At 55.4% G+C, this 21,047-nt stretch overlaps 1 protein-coding gene across 3 annotated transcripts; it reads right to left on the reverse strand.

Moving 5' to 3' along the window:
• Window positions 1–120: 120 nt before the first annotated feature.
• On the reverse strand, window positions 121–19,445 carry BCAN (brevican). Of its 3 annotated transcripts, none has more exons than XM_008974515.5 (14): window positions 17,346–19,326; window positions 13,476–13,574; window positions 12,452–12,826; window positions 11,942–12,116; window positions 11,514–11,641; window positions 10,763–11,056; window positions 7,956–8,177; window positions 6,753–7,397; window positions 3,256–3,363; window positions 2,549–2,707; window positions 1,888–1,970; window positions 1,374–1,518; window positions 912–1,102; window positions 121–618 (listed from the first exon to the last, which is right to left on the reverse strand). In XM_008974515.5, the coding sequence occupies exons 2-14, from the start codon at window positions 13,564–13,566 to the stop codon at window positions 511–513; spliced, it is 2,724 nt and encodes a 907-aa protein (XP_008972763.1). In that variant the 5' UTR covers window positions 13,567–13,574; window positions 17,346–19,326; the 3' UTR covers window positions 121–510. The 3 variants fall into 3 exon arrangements, 2 of the variants coding, with proteins under 2 accessions (XP_008972763.1, XP_003821093.1); XM_003821045.5 differs by having other exon boundaries at window positions 17,342–19,324; XR_008625522.2 differs by lacking the exon at window positions 1,374–1,518 and having other exon boundaries at window positions 17,342–19,445.
• Window positions 19,446–21,047: the final 1,602 nt, after the last annotated feature.

The following is a 21,047-nucleotide window of genomic DNA, read 5'->3' on the forward strand; positions in this document are numbered from 1 at the left end:
GGGACGTCTCTGACCTTTGGAAGCGAATAAACCCCGAAGCTCTATGTATCCTATGATGCCCTGCCCAACCACACCTCTCTCTGTCTGTCACGGACATACACACAGAAGCATCCAACTTGCCTGGGCTCATACACAGTTTTATTTCCTGTTGATTTTACAGACACTCCATCCTGCAAGCCCATTCCCTTGGAAAACCCAGAAAGAGTGGGCACAGTGCTCCCTAGAGGAATAGAGGGGACAAGATGGCTGCCAGGGAGAGGGCAGTTGAGGCACTTAGGGATTTACTCCGGCCCTGATGGAAGATCTGGTGCCCAGGGTAGGGGGAGAGGGCCTGGGCTGGGCTGGAGCCTCCTAGGTATTTCCCAGAAGCCCCTTCAGGAACTGTCACCTGGACTCCAGCACCACCCCTCGTCATGTTGTCACTTCCTGTGGTGGCGGGAGCGCAGGGTGTGAGGGAGAATTTGGGTGACAGGGCAGTGCTGTGGCCGGCAGTGTTCAAGGCCTTGCCCCCTAGGGACCTGGCATGGGGCTCGAAGGGGGGATCAACAGCGCCTTCCAGCGTCCCAGTAGCCTCCCCTGACGTCCTTCTGGGTCCTCCTCTGGGTGCAGAGCTCGGGCCTGGGGAAGACACACACTCACCCTCCACCCTGGCTCTTCCTTCTCCTCTCCTCAGAGCCTGCCCTCTGATGTTCTTGCTCAGCCCGTAAGAGCCCAGAATGTGGCTGCATGTTATCAGACATCAGCACTGAAGGAACCCCAGAGCCTCCAGCCCACCTCTTCCCCTTTGCCTCAGAGAGGGGCAGTGATGGCTCCAAGGTCACATGGCCAGTGACAGGCAGGACTTTGAGTGGAGTCCAAGGCTACTGTTGGCTACTGTCTCCCACTCCCACCTGCCTCCTCCTGGCACTCACAGGTCTTCTGGGCACACAGGAGATCTGGGGGGCCTCCCAACGACCGTTCTCTTGGCATCGGATCAGCGGCAGATTGCGCTGGGCCAGTCCTTCCCGGCACCGGTAGCGAAGCACAGTGTCCACCTCATAGCGCAGCCGTGGGCGGCCGAACACTTGAGCCAGGGGCAGCTCCGGTGGCGGCCCACAGGACACTGCAAAGGAAGACAGTTAGGAACTGAGCCTGGCTCTGTGGGTGACAGTTCCCAGAATCTCCATGGGGAAGAGAAAAATGGGCCACAACATGACAAAAAAAGATCAGGGATTCCGAGTGGACCCACGTAACTTGTTAGCTCTCCCATGGTCTGGAACACGTTCTGACTCCTCTATGTTGCTTTGCACTCTCTGTCTACAAACATCAGTCCCTCTGGTCCCCTAGCCCACCCCTCCACTTCCTTGCTGGGACCCTCCTTTGCCTGCCCTCACCCAGCCCCATCTTGCAGGTGTAGGACAGGTGGTAGTTGCAGGGCACGTCACTCCATTGTCCCTGATCATGCCACACCATGACCACGCAGTTCTCTCCAGACAGGAAGTAGCTGTCAGGCTGCCCAGGGTTCCAGTTCTCATAGAGCTGGGGGAACGGAGGAGGTGGTGAGGAGCTCCTACACCAGGAGCACCGGGAGAGGGCCTAGAGGATCTGGGGAGGAGGACTGGTGAGCGGGGCCCCAGGAGAGGGAAGGTTAGGGCTAGGGGGTAGGGGATCTCCCGGGGAAGGGGAAAGGAGAGGGCAGGGACTTTAGGGGAGGGAGAATGGGAGCCAGAAGGGAAGAAAGAGGACACAACGAAGGGAGGAGAGCCCAGGGAGAAGAGGCACAGGGCACGAGAAAGGGAAGGAGGCCGGAAAAAGAAGGGGACAGGGTCGGGAGGGGTGGGGGTGGTAGGGAACAGAAGTGCTTAGAGGAAGTGAGCTAGACGGCGGGGTTCGACTGGGGCCTCTCACCAGGGGGACGCCATCCGACCACAAGAAGTCGCCTTCGATGGTCCTGTCGTTGAGTCCGATCCACTGGTACTCCCGGTACCGGTCTAGGGAGACGAAGGCGTGCAGTGAGCGCAGCCGCCAGCAGATGGCGGCCGTTCCCCGCTCCCGGGCGGTCTGCGGTGACTGCCTTGGAAACCCTTCCCCGCGATCCAGCACCTGCCCTTGTCGGGTTCTTCTACCCCAGCCTCTGCTCAAGGGCCAGATGGAAAGCAGGGGAATGGGGGTGGGAGAATAAGGAAGATATCAACCCAGGCTAGAAAAGGGGAGTTTTGGAAAAAGAGTCAAAACTTTCAACAAGATTGGAGTTGGAGTCGGAGGAGGCCGACGGAGGTCGGAGAGCAGGGAGGTTGGAGGGATTGGAGGCGGCCCCCTGCACGGTGGCCCGGCCCACACAGGCGCACTCTACTGCGCGAACCTCCACTCTCCGTTCCCGAAGGCCACTGCCTAAGCGTAGGGTGGGAAGGGAGAGAGAATGAGAAGGGGAGTGAACGAATGAGTGAGGGAATGCACGCTTGAGAAAACCAAGGAATAAGTGCATGGGTTAATGAGGAAGGCGGTTAGGCGAGTGAGAGAGAGTGAGAGCATATGGCGGGGGCCCCTCCCGCCCTGTCTCCCAGCCCACTGTTGATGAAGTCCTGTTCCTCGGGCGTGCTGATGCTGGCCAGATGCGCGCCGTACATCCGGCACTGGGTCTCTGCCTCCTCCCAGCTCCTTCGTGTGGAAAAGTGCTTGTAGCAGGCGCCCTGGAAGGCGTCCCAGCCGGGGTTGCAGAAGCGGAGGCCTGCGGCACATAAGGGCGGGCATCTTAGGGCCCCAAAACCCAGAGGGCCAGGTCCCCTGGAAGGGGCTGGTCTCCTTCCACTACCGCAGGCCGAGAGGGGCGGGACTAAGGGGGGCAGGAGGGCGGTGCAAAAGAGCTAGTAGAGAATGAGGGGGTAGCAGGAGCCTGGAGGGGCTCTTGGGCAGGGGCGCTGGTGCCTTTTCTAAGAGACAGGAACCAGGGTGAGGGATGGAGTTCCGGCCTGTGTCTCCATCCTAACGAGCAGTGGCTCTCCTCTCCAGGAGAATGGAGCCTGTCATGTATTGACCACCGATTTAATGCCAGGAGTATGCTTTGCACTGGTCTCAAATGGACCCCCTATGAGAGGCATTTTGGTTTCACTTAGATAAGAAAATTGAGGGTAGGACTCAAAGAAGTTATGCAACTTGCCTAAAACAGGGACTCATTAATGACAAGGCCAAAACCAATGTTCTCCCTCCCCCCTCCAGAAGTAGCACGTTGTGGCAGGGGCCAGGCTTCAAATCTGCCCCCCGTCCCTCAACACTCACCAACATCGCACAGGTCCCCCCCATAGCCAGGCAGACATAGGCAGCGGACCCCTTCCTCCTCCTCCAAGCATGTCCCACCATTGTGGCAGGGGCTGGGGACACAGTCACCTGAGAGGGGGAAAGAAGTGAGGCGGGGGGAGCGAGGCAGCCGCACTCTGCAGCCTGAGCCCTCCAGGAGAGGGTGCAGAGGGTCCCCCAGCCCTGGTCTCTCTGTCCTGGAAGCTATAACAGCACCCTAAAAGTTCTCCCTAGAGCCTGTCTCTGGTCACAACCCAGCCCTGAGTTCTGGGTTTCTTTCCTCTTCCCGCTCCCGACTTCAGCATTGGCTCAGCCTTCCATTGTTATGGCCACCAGTGTGAGCCCAGCCCAAAAGGGGCTGGGGAGAAGTGGCCAGGAGAGCCCTGAGAACCCAGTCCCACAATGGAGAAAGATACTGGGCACAGAAAGTTATAGCTCTAAACTCTTATCTGGCTTCTGTGTGATATTGGGCAGGTCATTTTCCTTCTCTAGGCTTGGAGTTTAGTGCCACACCCCCTTGTCTTTGTGCCAGGTCCCAGCACAGTTCTGTATAGTCCAGGTGGAATGAATGGAAGTGAAGGAGGGGACAGAAGGATTACCACAGCAACAGTGGAGGGTGGTATCCCTTGACTGCTCCTGAGACCTGATATTGGTGTGGTCCAGGTGAATACTAACCATTCCTCCTGCTGTCCACTGGGCAGTCAGCCAGTCCCAGAAGTGGTTAGTGGAGATCCAGCCCACTTTCCTCACTCTAGGCCCTGCCCCTTCTCCCCCAGCTTAGGAACTAAGTCGCAGCAGCTCCCATTGTCCTGCAGTGCTGACTGGCCTCACACATGCAGCTTTCTCTCAACATCACCCAACCTCTCACTTCCCCTTCTTATATCCACAGACTCTTCCACTTACCAGGCTCCCTCTCCCAACTCCACTTTGGGCCTTCTGCAGGTTCTCCAACCTAGAATCCATCTCAATCCCTCCTTCTGGCTCCCTCTCCTCCAGGCAGTCCTCTTAGACTAACACACTACCCTGAAGGTCTGCAATCTGTTGCCTGGATCTAGCTCCATCTGGCTAGGCCATCTGCTTTACTGGACTTTTTCTCTCTGGATCCTGGGGTAGGAGGTGGCTGTCCTTAGGATGTGCTTGGGTGCTACAGGAGCTGTCAGTTTCCAATCCTTTCTGGTTCAGATGACCCAAAGGAAGATGGCTCCACAGACCAACTGTGTAGGTCATGGCCCTCAGCCATGGTAAGGTCAAGGCCCTCAGCCATGAGAGGCAAAACCACTCCAGGGCAGAACCCTTCAGACTTTACCATCCACCTCTAGAAGCCATGGCCAAGGTCCACAGTGCTTCACGCTGGCCTGGCCACAGGTCCCACTGCCTGGTGGGAATCAGTAGGGGTGGAGAGAGGAGAAGCTGGAGTGGATTCAAAGAATTTTGCTGGGATGACCTAGCTGTTTTGGGTGAAATGAATCAGCTTTTCCAGCAGCACTCCTTCTGTCATCTTCCCTCCTGCCAATAGTTTCTTCCCAGCTTGTGGTGCTGCCCACCTCCCAACCCCAGAGGAAGAGGTATTTCATTTAACCCATTAAGCACCAGGCCCCACAGAGGGTAGAATTCTGAACTCCCCTCCCACTCCTCACACTTTCCTGTCCCTCCTGTTGTCCTTTCTGCTCCTTCCCATTCAACCCTCCAACCTTGGGGGACAGAGGCTCTCAAACTTGGTCTTTGGTCCCCTACCCAAACCATGGGCCCCTCCCCCTGGCTGTGGGCTACAGAACCTGAACCCAGCGCAGGCAGAGTCGGGTGAAGAACTCTTCTTCTTGTCATCTTCCCTCTCCCTTTTTGGGGACAACTACTCTACACAACCAGAAAGTTTTCCCTTTCTTTCCATTGAAACAGCAGCCAAGGAGACCTCTCACTTACCCTCCCGGTGGGGAAACTAAGACACTGTAGATACCTCCAATTGTGCTCCTCTTCCCACCAAACCCCCTCCCTATCCCCCACAGGGCTGAACTCCAAGGCCAGTTGTGCAGGGACCTAACAGTTGACATGGGTAAGCCTGGGTGGGACTCAGGATGTGATCCATCTAACACGGGGGTCCTAGGGCTAAGGGAATCCCAGCCTTCTCCAGGAACCTCCACTGGGAATCTTAGCCTTCCTGAGTAGGGAGGGCTTCTCTCAGACCCCAGAACCTGATTCCTTCCTTCACACTCTCCATCACTTGCTTTTGATCAGTGTCTTCTCCAGCATTAGGTACTTTGAGACCCTTTGGGTCTGGGGAGGGTGAAGCCATTCCTTCTGGAGAGTAGGGAATGATCATTAGTGCAGGAGTTAGTGGAGAAGACGGAAGTTGTAGGTAGTGGGATGAGAGTTAGATACCACCCCCTGCTGAGATGCAGGGCTAGGGGATGGGGGTGAGGGCAACTGAATGCCAGGGAACTGCCTCTATGCTGAGAGACCCTCGGTTCCCTCAGTTACTATGACCCTTGGCACCACCAAGATGGATTGGAAGTGAATATAAATGCACAACACATGCACTCCGGGCTGCAGGGGTTTCTCCTCATCAGGAGTGAGGGACTACAACTCCCAGCACTGCCTCAGACTATGGATGATGACTTCTCCAGGGGTAATGTGAACAGTCAAATTTTGGGATCTTAGCAGCCAGGAAGGAAAGTGTAGACAGGCCTGAGAAGGAGAGGCTGGGGGAACAATGAGGGGCTGTTAGACTGCCAGGACAGAGAAGGGGAGAAGCCGAAAATGAAAAAGGAAGAGAGGCCAAGACACACACAGAGACAGGGAGAGACAGGGAGCCAGAGAAGAAGCATCCAAGTGCTCCCCATGACACAGACCCATGAAATGAGAGGGGTGGACAGCAGGAGATGGAGACAGAGGGTACCAGAGCTTGGTTACAAAGCGGTTTAATAGAGATTTATTTCCAAGGCTTGTTTTCCATGAAACAGTCAAAAAATACTTCACAGAAGTAGTTGCTTAAGGCTCTGTGGGGGTACGGGTTCTCCTGGACTCCGGAGGTTGAGGGGTGAGAAGGGACTCCCAGGCTTCCCTGAGATCAATAGGAGGCAGCTAAAGGGGACGGCACACAGGCGGATGAAGGGAGTAGTGGAAAATAGGCCGAGCCCTGAAGGCTGCAATAGGTGATGAGGACCCTTGGAGAGGCCTGAGGATGCTCTGTGGGGCTGGCGAGATGTGAGCCACAGGTGGAGGGCCCAATGGCAGGGAAGGGTCACAGATGGTCAGTGGCGGGGCTGGGATCACAGGGTAAAGACGCGGAGAGCTGGGATACCCACAAGGTGGGTATCCGAGATTGGAGACCCATAGGTAGAGGTGGGTAAGAGAATGAAGGCAAAGGACAGGAGAGTTTGGGATGATGGTGGGTTAAAGGACTACAGGTCAGGTGACCCAGAGCTGCAGGGGGAAGAAAAGGAGTAGGATAGAGAGGGCAGTTGAGCCTTGGGCAGAATTACCTGATGCGGGGACCACGGCCACTCCACCTCGGCTGGCGCTGTCAGTGGGCAGCACTGGCTGGGCCTGCACTGAGGTCCCTGCTGGGGCAGTTCTTCCAGAATTATCTTCAGAGGGGGCCTCCAGCTCCCTGGTACCCTCAGGGGCCCGTGTGGCTGGAAGCAGGGAAGGGGCACCCTCGGAGCTTCCTGTCTCCTCGCTCTCTCCTCGAGGGACCCCAGATAGCTCAGGACCACCAGTTGCCTCCCCCACCTCTCTTGCCTCAACCAGAGTGGAAGGTGATGGGGATGCTAGGTTCCTCTCCCTGGGAGTGGGCAGAGTCTCAGTAGGTGGTCCATGGACCCTTGGAGGCCTGGAAGCTTCTGACTCTCCATCAGGAAGTGGTGATGCACCAGGCTGCAGGACTGCCCTTGCTGGCGCCTGGGAGAGTGACTCCTCCTGGGCTGCTGGCTCAGTGGGGAGAGAGGCCTCAGGGCCCGGGCTGCTGAGCTCGCTGGGCCATGCCCACAGAGCCTCATCCTCCACCTCCTCCTCTTCTTCTTCCTCCTCTTTCTCTTCTTCATCTTCATATTTCTCTTCTTCCTCCAATGCCTTGCCTTCCTCTTCTGAGAAGCCCGTGGGCGGTACCATGGATTGTGTTTCAAATTCTAGGCAAAGCACAAACGGTTCAGCACCAGGGACAGCGTCTGTCCAAGGATCGAAAGGAAAAAGGGAAGGGGAGAAAAGTAGGGCTCAGGAGGGTGAGCCCTGGGGAATAGGGAAGAGCCCGCCCTGAGGACAGGTGGTCCTTGCGCCACACTGGAAGAACTTGACCCCAGCCATATTGTTGAGGCAACACTTGAGAAGGCTCTGTGAGCCATCATTAGCCCCGGAGAACATGGTCATTTGTCTCCCTCCTACTCTGTGAAAACTCTAGTCTGTTTTGGGTGTGTGAGGCGGAAGAGGGACCAAAGAAGGCAGGTTCCACCTTTCCAGGGCGCAGCTCCTTAGTGCAAGCATCTCTAGCTCCATAGAGTTGGGGGTGGAATTTACTGGAAAAGCAAAGGTTGGGAGAGGGACAGGAAAGGTGCCCTGCACCCCTGAGCTACTGAGAAAGGACAGGGCAGAGTCATGCCATCCATCACCCTAGCATCAGCCTGGGCTTGCCTCTTCTGCCCCCAACTTCTTTCAATCAAGACATCCTTAGGATAAGGGATCCGAGTTACCTAGGAGCGTCCTAGGGGCCTCTGCTGGGTCTTCTGGAGTGGAGCTTCCACCTCCTCCGTCCTCCATGATGGGGATGGAGTAGATGGCCCCACGGGATTCACTCTCTATGGCTTCCTGAGGCAGCTGCAGTTCCTCCAGGGTCTCTGTCACTGTGACGATAGCCTCTAGTCCATCAGAGGCTGGGTTGGAGGCCTCAGGGATGGCAGAAGGCTGGGCCGAGTCTGTGGCAGGAGGAAAGTATTGATGCGAGGCTGAATAGGTAGCTCTGCCCTCCAAGGTCACAGCTTGCACCATGGAATTCTCTCAATTCTCTCACATCTTCCCTGTGGAGCACCTACTGGGGCCCAGGGAGCATCCCAGAACTTTGTCACTCATTTCTCAAGCATTCATCAAGTGCCTACAGTGTGTCATGCCAAGCATTCCCCTGGGCACTGAGGATACAGTGTAGAACAAAATAGCAAACCTCCTACCCTCAAGGGAAATTATATTCTAGAAGAGATGACAAACAAACATATATTATAATCTTACAAGATAAAGAACACTTGAGCAGAGTTAGAAGATGGAGTGATGGAAAGTACTACTTTGGAGTGGTCAGGAAAGGCTCAGGTGAGAGATATTCCCTAGGGGGAGGGGCTGGAGCCAGCAGGATGGATGAAATAGCTTCACCACCTTGTGATCTTGGGCTTGGGGCAAGGTGTGAGGTGTCCCAGGTATCCCCAAATTATTTTATTTTTTAGACAGAGTCTCCTTCTGTCACCCAGGCTGGAGTGCAGTGGCACGATCCCAGCTCATTGCAACCTTCGCCTCCTGGATTCAAGCGATTCTCCCGTCTCAGCCTCCCAAGTAGCTGGGACTACAGGCATGTGCCACCATAACTGGCTAATTTTTGTATTTTTAGTAGAGACAGGGTTTCCCCGTGTTTGCCAGGCTGATCTCGAACTCCTGGCCTCAAGTGGTCTTGGCCTCCCAAAGTGCTGGGATTACAGGCATGAGCCACTGCACCGAGCCTCCAAAATTCTTGAAATAGAAGGGGAGAGGCTGTCATCCCCTCAGGATAGCTGGAGGGCAGAGTGCAGGAATAACTTCAGGCATCACCTGAGGATCTCAGTGGTGGGGCAAGTAGGCAAGGGAAAAGGCCACCTCCTTCTGGGACCTACTCCTTTCAAATAACCAGAAGTTTAGAATGGTTTACTTGTCCTCTAGGGAAGGGAGCCAAGAGCAGAAAACCAATGAAGTGAAGGTGGAATTGGGCTAAGAAAAGTCCTGAGGGCTGTCTGTGCTCAGCCAGGCAAGACAGGACAGTGAGTCCCTGCCCTCATCACCTGCTCCAGTGAGCCTTACTCCTCACCAGACCTTGTGTCCTTGCTGCCTGTGTCCTCCACCAATCGTAGTCCCAAATGTAGTCATATTCCCCCTCCCCTGCCCCTCCTCATGATCCAGGCCATTTCTTTCCAAAACAGTGCTTGGCTTGGCACACAATCATAGCCAGCACACAGAAGTTTTAGCTATTACTATTATTATTATTATTACTACTACTACTACCCCTGTTCCAGGAGGTCTTTTCAGATGGACCTGTCTTCCTATGGACTTTTACTTCCCCACCCCTCCCCAACCCCAGCCAAATATGTCCACAGATCTGTCCGAATGGAAGTAATGCTTTTCTCTCAGTCTCTCCTCATCCTGGGAGTGAGGCATCTTGTCTCCCCTTTGCTGGGGGTTCCCATGGCAAAAGCTGTGTCTTCATCCTTCAGACCAAGTGCTCCCTGAGGTTCAAGGCTGTGTCTGCTCCTTCCATTTCTGCTTCCAGCTCTTGTAACAGTATTTCAGGCTTAAAACTGGGGAAGGACCGAGACACCGCATGGCAATGCCTCTCTTATTGTCGGTCACCCTTGGCCTGGGCCTTTTGCATCTGAGAGTCCCAGAAACTGCCTCCCGCTCCAGCTCCCAACATAAGATATGGGCAGGTTTGGGTGCAGTGGCTCACACCTATAAATCCCAGCACTTCGGGAGTCCAAGATAGGCAGATTGCTTGAGCCCAGGAGTTCAAGACCAGCCTGGGCATGTGGTGAAACCCCATCTCTACAAAAATTACAAAAATTTGCTAGACATGGTGGCATAAGCCTGTGGTCCCACCTACTCCGGAGGTTGAAGTGGAAGGATCCCCTGAGCCCAGGGAGGTTGAGGCTACAGCGAACCATGATCACACCACTGCACTCCAGCCTGGGGGACGGAGTGAGACCCTGTCTCAAAAAAAGAAACAAACCATAAGATGTGGGCAGAAAGCTATCTCTATTCCCAACTGTACTTAAGGTCTTGCTCCCTTTAGGGGGAATTGTATCCATCCACCAGTATTTGGTAGTTAAAGATCTGACACCTTCTTAAGCTGTAGTTTCTGGAAATCCTCCAGAGGGCTCCTGAGGGCATTTGGTTGTTGACTGGAAGAACTTGGGCAGATTACTCATTGAATTCACAGAATGTTGGTCGTCTTTGCTCTGCCAATAAGCTGACAGGAGATGGGAGCTTATTCAGCAGCCCAGCTGGAGCAAACAAGGCATGGACTACTGGTGGGAAGGCAGATAAGGAGAGGCCAAAAGGTGACTACTCCTTGGGCCAAACAGCTGACAGACACCACACCAGAGGGCATGCCCAGAATTAGAACCCTAGATGACAAGCTGGATTTCACCCACGACCCCTTCAGGCAAATGGCAAAGCCCTGAGCTAAACTGATCAGACTGGGTTAGGACTTTTAGGACTCAACCCTGCCTTTCTGAGATTGGTCTCAGCTTCTGCAGGGAGGTGGGCTCACCTCGGAAGCAGTAGACGTTGAAGCGGCTGTGCTTATTGGGGAAGCCAGTCTGGTTGGGGAAGAGGAAGAGAGTCTTGACACCAGGCAAGCCCCCACCACAGCGCTGGCTGGGTGTGACGATGGGGTAGCGCACACTGCCATCAGCTAGCCACCCTGGGCTGCAGTGGTCCAGGCCACCATCCCAGGCTGCATACAGTTGGCCCGTGGTGGCAATCTCTGCACCCCGCTCCTGGCAGTACGCCCGTGCTTCCTCCAATGTCAGCTTCTCTGGAGGGTCACCCAGGAACAGTTCTCCTGGGTGGAGAAGACAAGGCTGGGTTATCAGGCAGCTGGTAGCTCCTTCCACTCTGGTCTCCCATGGGAACCCTGGGCAAGCTTCTCCAGTTCCCTCATCTGTGGCAGGGAGTCAACTACTCTACTTCATAGGATCATAGTCTGAATAGAACCTCAAGATGGATATTAGAGCTCAAAGAGATGGGGCCCAAACTTCTTGTTCTGCAGAGTCATGCACAGAGTCCACCTGGCAGGTGGTAGATGAGTTAAACTCGGTATCCTGCTGCCTGGCTGAGACTTTGGTCATGAGCTTGCCTCTGTGACAGTGTTTGGAGAGAGGGACTCCAATTGTCTCCTTACTCCTGCTTGCCCCCTTAAACTCAGGAGGGATAGTAAGGTCCTGCAGAGGCCCCGGGAGGACCTATGGGCAGCATGGGAGTAGGAAATTGTCCCCTGAGAACCTCTCACTCCTAATCACCATTTAGGTCTTCAGCATAACAGTACACATCATAGAGGTCATCCGGGTCTACCACACCATAGTTCCGGACCCCGGGGAAGCCATCCATGTCTCCGTAACAGGCCTCTCGTGGGGTCTGGATGGGATACCTAGGGAGGAAGGACAGAATCACTTAGTACAGATGCTTTCACCAGGGAGCCAGCCCATATTGATTCTATTGAACCCCACTGCCACCACAGTGCAGACACTTGCTGACAGCTGGCTGTCCTTCTAGCACTGCAGGGATGCACATGCTCAGGGTCCTCACCTCCCCTCCTCAGACCAGCCTCATCCCCCAGAGGCAAAAAGCCCTGCATGTCCAGCCTGACACAGCAGGCAGCACCCGGCAGAAGGGGGGCCATGGCCACCTCAGGGGCCAATAGAAGCCCCAATCCACAGCCCCTGCCCACCTCACGGTCTGATCCGACAGCCAGCCAGCATCACATTGCTCATAGCCCCCAAGGTAGGCGGCATAGAGCTGCTCCGGGGTGGCAATGTGGGCTCCAATGCGGGCACAGGCCTCCTGGGCCCCAGAAAAGGAGAACGCATAGCGGGCAGAGCCCTCTCGGTAGAGAAAGACGACCCCTGTAGGGCAGAGAGGACCCCTGAGCCAGGTGAGCACCCAGCACGCTGGCCTCCCCTCACCCTCCCTGTCACTCCTCTGTACACAAGGGTAAATAAAGTTCAATTGTGCTCACTCTACAGCATGAGGGACTTAAGTTAGATTGTGGGTAGAATGTCCTCCACCTGAAGAGAGAAAGGAGACAACAAAGGCCTGTGTCTCCTCACTCTTTTTCCAACCAGGCTGTGCCTTCCAGCTACCTTTGCTTTCCTCTCACACTGTGGGATCCCCGAAGGCAAGAGTCCTCCCTTCCCTCCCTCCCTCCCTCCCTCCCTCCGGAACCTCCCTGCCCTCTCACCTTTGACCTTGACCTCCACAGCGTCGCTGCTGTCATCGATGCCGTGCTGGACCTCACAGCGATAGATACCTGAGTCGTTGGGGCGCAGCTCGCTCAGCGCCAGGGAGACATCGGTGAGCGACGCTGGGTACGCAGGCAGTGCCACGCGGAACCGGTAGGCCTCGTTCACCTTGACGCGCACTCCCCGCGCCACCAGCACCTCTGCCTCCCGGCCCCCGGACAGGAAAGTCCACTTGACCCGCGGAGAGCCCAGCACAGCCCGGCGGCTCGGCGGTGGCCGCAGGTAGTGGACGTGGCAAGGGATGGTGAGGGCGCCGCCGAGCACGCCCTGCAGTGGCGCGTCGCCCGCGATGCGCACGCGAAAAGCGCGGTCCTCTGTGAACGGGTGGAGCCGGCTGGAACTTAACGCTGTCGACCCTCAGAGTCCCACCCGGTGGCCTCCAAGCCCCGCTCCAGGATCCCTCCTTCCGGCCCCAGGATTCCCCGGCCCCCCTAGGACCAGGGGCCAGGGGCCAGGGGCCAGGGTCCTGCAGCCCTACCTCTAGGTCCTCCAGGACCACCCCGACGGTCTCCAGACCCATCCCCCAAAGTCTCCCAGTCAATTCAGCCCCCAGGATTCCTTGCCCTGCTCTCAGAGTCTTCCACTTCCTCTCCAAAATTCCTAGACCACACCCCAGGGTCCTCCAACCTCGCCCCCTGAGTCCTCCAGCCCAGTTTCCCAGTCTGCTCCCTTTAGGGCCTCCTTCAGGGTTTCTCCCAGTTCCACCCCTTTCCCACCTCCTAGCTTCAGGATCCCCTATCCTCCACCTTAGGGGCCCAAAGCCTTGCACCCAGTGCCCTTCCCTAGTCCTGCCCCGTGATTTCTCCAACCCACCTCACAGCTCAGCCCTTATTTCCAAGTGTTCCAGCCTGGATGCTTCCCCACAGCCCTCCAATTCTCTCTCTTCCTGGGGCCCCTAAGCCTGGAAGCAGTTGGTTAGGGCTGAACAAGACAGAGACGGTGACCCCAAGTGGGGTTGCTTACCTGAGCTGTCTCCTTCCAGAACATCTGCTAAAGCTGCAGGAGCCTGGGCCAGGACCAGGGCTGCCAGCAGGGGCAGGAAGAGCTGGGCCATGCTGCAGGCTGACAGAGGGACATGAGAAGGAAAGATGGGGTTAGACTTCAGGATGGACTTCCCCCCTGCTCCCTACCACACCCATGTGGGTTCACACATATCCTGGCTCCAGAAGTCCCCTACCTTCACATCACCATGGACTCTCTGTTTCTGATCCCCATCTTCCCAGCAAGTGATTTCTTCTCAGATCCAAAACCCGAGTCCTAGTCAACTCACTGTGTGACCTAAGCCAAGCTCCTTACCTTCTCTGAGCCTTTATTTTCTTACTTATAAAAAAGCATCATCATTACTATCTCATGAGTTGAGATAGGACCATGTGCTTTGAGAGTGTTTAGTATCTTAAAAATCCTGTACAAATGCATAGCACCAGGCAGACAGTAGGAGCTCAGTTTATAGCATGAATGGTGGGTGCTCTTATACTCAGAATTCCATCTGCTCCTCCCAGTGCCAGACTCCTTCCTCGAACCCAGAGCCTTCTCCCATAGTATCTCTTTAGCCTCTTCTGCCTTCTAGACTGTCCCTGCCTCCAGGGACACCATACTCACCTGGCCTTTTCCAGGAGGGCCTCCTAGACTGAACGCAAGTAAGCACAGCTTCTCCTGAGCCCACCCTCTCCTCTACTTCCTCCCCACCATTATGTGTAAGGAAACTCTTCTCTTTACTCCCCAACATTCTCCATCCCCCTTCCTTGGCTGCCTCCTCCCTTCTTCTTCCCAGCCTCTCCTTTCTGCCTGGCACGGGCTTTCCCACCGGAACTCTTGGCTCAGAAATCAGTTGGGACAAAGCCCCTGTCTCTGCCAGTCTGGCCTCTATCCAGCCCCTCCCTTCCCCCACCCTACCTTTTGTGAAAGCCTTGGGCTGGAGGGTGGACTAAGGGGGGTGAGAATAAATGGGAGGGGCTACCCCTTCCTACCCCTGGCTATCAGAAGCTCTAGAACCCAGAATATTCCTCCAAAGATCTCGAAGCACTTACACTCTCATAAAAAGGATGTGTTGTGACATTGAGAAATGGAGACTGAGGCTCAGAGAAGGATAGGGCTGACCCTGGATCCCTAGTAAAGCCAAGTCAGGCACGAGGGCAATGTGCTCCCAGGAGAGAAGACTCAGAGCTACATCATCTTGAAGGGTTGGGCTAAACTTAGAAGAGCATGGAGATCCAGGTATGCCATGGAATAGGCCAATGATGCAGCAAGAGAATTGAAGGTTAGACTACAGGCAGGACTTCCTAGAGATCAGGTTTATTCCACTGGCTGGGCACTCCCATTCCAGGCCCACTGTTTATCCCCCATCTTCCCTGCCCTCTCAGCGTCTGCCTTCATACCTGTCCCTGCACTTTCCTAAGCCTGAGATGATGGGAAATTTCCTACTTTTCCCAGATCCTCCCACCTCCCTGCCATCATAACCCCCATCTCCCCCACTGTGTCTGGATATCATTCCCTAGGGTCAGAGTTGGGAGAGGAGTGGCACAACCAGATGCTTAGGGCCTCTCTCTGACCTTTCAGAGGGACGAGGTTCTTGATGGGGCCAGATTAGAGGTGCGGAGACCAGCTCCAGGCATCGGGGTGCTTGGGAGGACTGTTCTGGGGCTGGAGTGGGGACCATTGGGCAGGAGCAGCCAGTGCCCACCGGGTGCTGGGAAGACTGTTTGCCATGCATCTGAGCTGTGCCAGGGCCTGGGCCTGGCCCCCTTCTGGTGCCCTCCCTCCCTTCTCTCTGGGCTGGAGCTGGAGCTGCTCACAGACCTGGCTCCCATCTCTCTGACGGGCAGCCCAGAGACCCATATAGTTGGAGTCATTTTGGGGTCAACACCCTGGACCACCCTTTCACCTCTGTCTGACAGTGGGAGAGTGAGGGAAGAGGGCCTAAGGCCAGTGAGGACCTAACTGCTCTGGAACATGGAGGGCAACCTACCCTTGACCCCAAAAATGGGAGTCACTGACCAGTGAGGCCAAGAGGGTAGCCCCGTGCAGTTCTGAGAGAGCTCTGTCTCTCCAGTCTCGGGCCTCAGCCTCCCAATTGCAGCTAGGAGCCCTGAGGAAACTCAGACTTCCCCACATCTGGTACCAGCCTCGGAACCCAGGGGTCCAGGGTTCTGTGGCCTTCTCTATCCCACACACCACTCATCTCCACTTCCTCTTCTCTTCCTCCAGAGCAGGCCACACCTCTCCAACTCTAACCCTGAGAGCTCAGCAGTCATGCGGTCCGTTCCCTTGACGCCACAACATCCCCCTCTCTGTTTCAGCTCCAGCGTCTGTATCTCTGCCCTTGTTTTGAATTTCTTGAGCTGTTCAGGAAACTTTCCTCTTGTCACATCATTTCTGTCTGACCCTGGATGTCCATCTCCCTCACAGTCTTCATAGACCCAACCCAGAGAGTTAAGACCAGGTCTCTCTCTCTCTCTCTCTCTCTCTCTCTCTCTCTGTGTGTGTGTGTGTGTGTGTAGGCATGCACGTGTGTACACATATCTAACAACACCCACCACCTCCATGCTGAATGCCCATCAGCCGGCAGCCAAGGTCTGTCCCATAGGAACTGAGCTCCAGCACTCAGCAGGGTCAGCAGGGAGGCACAAGAAGCCAGAGCTTTGGCTATAGCAGGAGGGAAGCTCTCTGCTACCCCCTTAACGGCTTCATGAGGAGCAACATGAGCCTACACAATATAAGCAGGGCCTTAGGGCCTGTAGGAGTAATTGCAATCATCATATAAATAGTCCTTTTTATTGGAAGCAAAACTAATAATACTATTAGCAATGACACCAGCCGAGCAGTTGCAGATCCCTCTCGTAAAGAATCTGAAATGTGGATGATGCTGTTATAAATAGCAAAGTTAGCCATAGCAACATAGGCACTGGTAATACTGTGGGTGGGTCTAAGGGTAACACTGTTCCCTGATCTTACTGTCATCATCTGCAATCTAAGTAATGCAGATAATAATGGTGCCCCTTGGACTTGACGCCAATCTCTTGGTCCTATTAGAACCATGTAGGCAGAGCTATTCCAATAGGTGGGGGAATACCTGACAGGATATGGAAATACCTGGGAGAGGGAATTCCCAGGCCCCTGGCAGTGCTAGGAAGGAATGCAATAGTGGTAACCGAATTCCAGCTAATAGTTACTGATGTCTACCTGAGCCAGTTCTCCTAAATGCTTCCTGTTGATAACCTCAACTGTGAGAAAAAGATTGTTTATGTTTTGCTCATGACACCGATGAGGAACCCGAGGTTCAGAGAAGTCAACTAACTACCCCAAGGTCACAGAGCAAGGAGCCGAGTTGGGATTCCAGCCGAAATGGGCACCCCGACCACCCCCTAGAGCGGCTCTGATCGGCTGTCCTGCCGGACTACAGTAAGGTGTCCCCAGAAGGGTTGCTGGCCGCTGCTCCTGGAGCTGCCAGTGCGTGGGGGCACGGAGGCAAGGACTGATCCGGAACGCTACCGCCCTGCCTGGGACAAGGTCGGAAATCTCGGCGGCCGCGCTGGGACAGGAGCGCGCAGCAGGGAAGACGCGAGGACCCGAGGGGTTGCTGATCAGACTGCGAGCAGCAGGGGGGCTGCCACTGGCAGAGCTGGAAGCATGTAGATCAGAGATGGCAGCAGCAGCTGCAGGCGCTCGGGGCTGTCCAGCAGCCTACCCCGCTGCGGTGTCAGGAGTCGACGAGTTGGGTGCCCCAGAGCCTCGAGGCAAGGGCTGACAGGCGGGGGGCGCAGACCAGGCAGGCACTCCCTTCTCCCTGTCCCCGACCCCACGGCGGGCGGCGGGGCTGCGGAGGCACTCACCTACCCAGGGCTGGGGTTGGGTCGCGGCACTGCGAAGTTTGTCGCCTCCTCCGGGGGTCTCCTCCGGGTGCACGGCTCAGTCCTGCAGCTGCAGCTGAGACTGCGGCGGAGACTGCGCGAGCGTGAGGAGAGGCTGGGGCCGCAGGACATTCGGAAGAGGGCGCCGGCCCTCCCGGCGCAGCACAAAACCCCCTTTCTTCCCCCCGCCCCTGCCCCGCCCTCCCCGGGGCCGCCCCGCCCCCTGGTCGGGAGCGCGGGGCTCTCGGGACGGTCACGGGACCCGCTGCCTTCTCTGCTTCGGCTCCCGGCAGCAGCGGCAAGAGCAAGGACGAGCGAAATAGGACATCGTTCAGCGGATGAGAAGCCGAGGGCTTGGAGTAGGGAGGAGGGGCAGGAGGGGCGGGGAGGGAGCGTTCGCCCAGCGTTCGCTGAGCTAAAGGATGACGATGTTGCAGCTGGGGGGGTGGAAGTTGGACAACTGGAGGGTCTTCTCGTTGTTCAAAGAAGGAGGAGGAGGGAGTCAATTAGACTGTAAGAAGTGGATGAAAGGAGAATGGGGGCTTTGCTCCTGAAAAGAGACACCCTCTCTAATAAAAAAAAAAATGGAAAACTCTTTTCTGGAGGCAGAATGGGGTGCAAAGGACCGTAGCTACCTCCCTGGAGGCAGCTATGATTGGGCATTGGCTCCTGTGGTGCTCCCACTCCCTGCACAGAGGAGGAGCTGACTTTGCAGCTGGAAGGATGGAGGTTAGACAGCAGAATCATGGGTTAAGCAAAGCAAGTCAGGAAATCTCTAGACCTGGGGTGGGGGTGGGGTGCGGGTGGCCCTGTGAAGGGACATTACCAGTCATGCAAACCAATGTGCAAAATGCAGGCGTTGCTGGGAGCCCAGAAGGCCTACTGGCCAGGGCTGTCGATGCTGAATGTGCAGCCTGATGCCAGGGGGTGGGTGGGCCTTGAGTGCTGCCCAGCCAGGAACTCCTCAGCGCCCAGAATACCAATGACCCTCCTTTCCCCCAGCTCCAGGGCCTCTGCTTCCCTCTCCTTTCCCAGGCTCTCTTTGCTTTTCCCTCCTCCCTCCTGGGACTGTAGGCAAAGCCCCTGGCACGGACAGTGGGCAGGACAGCCAGATGCCTAGATTCCCTCCCCTGGATACCAATATTGGCACCAAGGATAGCTTTGGAGGGCTTTGATCCCCATAATCTCCACAGCATCTTCAAAATACCCCAAGTAAAGTAAGGTGCATTCAATGCAAATGCAACCTCAAGGCAGATCCCCAGCCTTCCATCTAGACTGCACCCTAGGTCCCTCTTGGGAACTCTGGACTGCTCCCCACTGAATGTGCCAACGCCCCCACTCACCACTGCCTGGCTTTCACTCCCAGTGCCATGGACTTGGTTCCAAAGGGCTTTGAGAACCTCACAAAAAAACCCACTCCAAAACTTTGAGGGTCTAAAGGGAAGATTCTGGCCCCTTCCCAGAGATCCATCTACTGTAGGGACAGGAAAAGAAGACCTGGGGGGTAGGGAGGGGTAGATGGTAAATTTCCTTACCAAGAAAAATGCCAGCCAGGTGCGGTGTCTCATGCCTATAATCCCAGCATTGGAAGGCCAAGGTGGGCGGATCACCTGAAGTCGGGAGTTCAAGACCAGCCTGGTGAACATAGCGAAACCCCATCTCTACTAAAAAATTACAAAAATTAGCCGGTGTGGTGGTGGACACCTGTAATCCCAGCTACTTGGGAGGCTGAGGCAGGGAGGATTGCTTGAACCTGGGAAGTGGAGGTTGCAGTGAGCTGAGATCGTGCCACTGCATTATATCCTGGGTGATAGAGTGAGGCTCCCTCTCAAAAAAAAAAAAAAAAGAAAGAAAAAAAGAAAAGAAAAGAAAAGAAAAATGCCCCAGAAAGGACGCAAGACTGAAGGGGACAGAGGAAGGTGCCTGGAACAGTCTGGGGAGGAAGGGACCTCAATCTATTTACTTCGTTAGACCAATATGAGTTGAATTGAATTCCAGCTGTGGACCAGGAACTGCTCGAGGCCTGGAAATGCAGTTCCAATTCTTCTAGTAGAAAGAGCAGATCTGAGAAGGCCTTTGGGGACAGATCTGGGCAGCCTTAGGATGTCTTTTTGCTCCCCTTAGACGTTGCATTTCAGAGCTGCAAGAAAACCCCCCTTCCTCAGGACAGTCTCAGCATGGATGCATGTGTCCAGCCTACCTCCACACTGGCTCTACAGGGCTTGAGGCCAGCCAGGCTGAGCCAGGCAACCAAGCGGCTGAAATTTAATCCCAGTGGTGGCTCAGATGTAACCACAGTTCTTGCCTCAGGGAAACCTGGCTGTGACCAGAGAAGGCAGAGAAAGTGACCTTCCTTACCACCTCTCTTCATGACCAGAAGGACTGGCACTCACTTCGGTGCCCTGGGGGAATCCACCCTTGACTGAGGCCAGCAGCACCTGGGTCTGGACAAGGGCTGGTACCAGACAGTCTGTTCCAAAAAGCAGATCCCTGGTGGGAGACCAGACGTGGTGAGAGAACAGACAGCTGCTGTTGCGCAGACGAGGACTCTGGCATCACAGGCACTGAGGTCAAATTCCTGTTTTGTCATTTGCAGTGGCAAACCTCAGAAAGGGCCCCATTCCTCCTCTGAAACTCTCTCTTCTGAACAGTGGGCTGAATAATATCTACTGCACTGGGCAATATCTACTGTACCTGTTCTAAGCAAGAGAAACCCCTGGCCCATGACTCGGGCTTAGCAAAATCTAGTTCTTTTCCTTTCCCAGTCACACACACTTGCGCACACACACAGCAACCTAATCTGCCCAGATCTACTGGCCAGGAGGTCAGAGGACCACTGCCCTGGAGAGCTCATTATTTGGGAGTAGAGACCTTTCCAGAGGATTTCTCAGGGGAGGAAATGGGCACTCTGAGGCTTTTCCAACATTTCCAGCTGAGAAAATTTATACTGAAGGCTAACCTGCAGTTTGAACCAGGAATTGCTGATCAGAGACTCTCTTTACAATTACGGACACTTGGCCATATGTGTCTTCCCCCGTTTCTATTTACTTTCTGAGAGGAGGCAAGAACCCCCTCCAGAGGAGGGGCTCTGCCTAGCCCCTCCAGATCTCAGAAAGAGATCCCTGGGGATTGGCTGAAAGCAAACAGAATCAATGGCAGCGGGAAGAATGAAAGTCAGATTTCAGGTAGAACCTCCTGTCTCAGTAACAGGAGAAAAATTTCTCCAGTAACCTTGAATATCTTCTGAACACGGAAACTGAGACCCAAAGAGGTCAAGCAACTCTCCAGAGTCACACAGCATGGAACTGGCTGAACCATGACCAAAAATCAAGTGTCCTGACTCCCAGGCCAAGGTTCTTGCCAGGGCTCCCCAGATGTCTATCAGGGGAGGGAGAAAGAGGGAGGTGGAGAGAAGAAAGAGAGAGAGGGAGAGCGTGGGCAGCTCTCCTCCCTCTCCCACGTGCAGCCCAGCTGGCTGCCTCCCAGTCTCCTGGGCCCTGGGGAATTTTCCAGCCTCTCTGGATGAGAACAATCAATCTCCTGCCTCCACCGGACCCCCAACATCCCCCATCCATGCCAAAGCCGAGGCCATGACCCAGGTTGAGAAAAGAGAATCTGCCCTCCACACTCCTGCACCCTGAGTTCCCCCCATCTCCAGTGTTAGCCTTGGGCCTTCCTCACTGGATTC

The sequence above is a fragment of the Pan paniscus genome, chromosome 1 (assembly GCF_029289425.2).
Source record: "Pan paniscus chromosome 1, NHGRI_mPanPan1-v2.0_pri, whole genome shotgun sequence".
In the NCBI taxonomy this organism is placed as follows: domain Eukaryota; kingdom Metazoa; phylum Chordata; class Mammalia; order Primates; family Hominidae; genus Pan; species Pan paniscus.

Excerpts from the sequence above, each read along its gene's own strand:
- BCAN (XM_008974515.5), bottom strand. The coding sequence starts at position 13,566 with ATGGCCCAGCTCTTCCTGCCCCTGCTGGCAGCCCTGGTCCTGGCCCAG. Across the intron at positions 7,398-7,955 it reads GGCCCCTAGGACGCTCCTAG|AATTTGAAACACAATCCATG; the intron begins GTAACTCGGATC and ends TGCTTTGCCTAG. Across the intron at positions 1,519-1,887 it reads GGTCGGATGGCGTCCCCCTG|CTCTATGAGAACTGGAACCC; the intron begins GTGAGAGGCCCC and ends CCGTTCCCCCAG.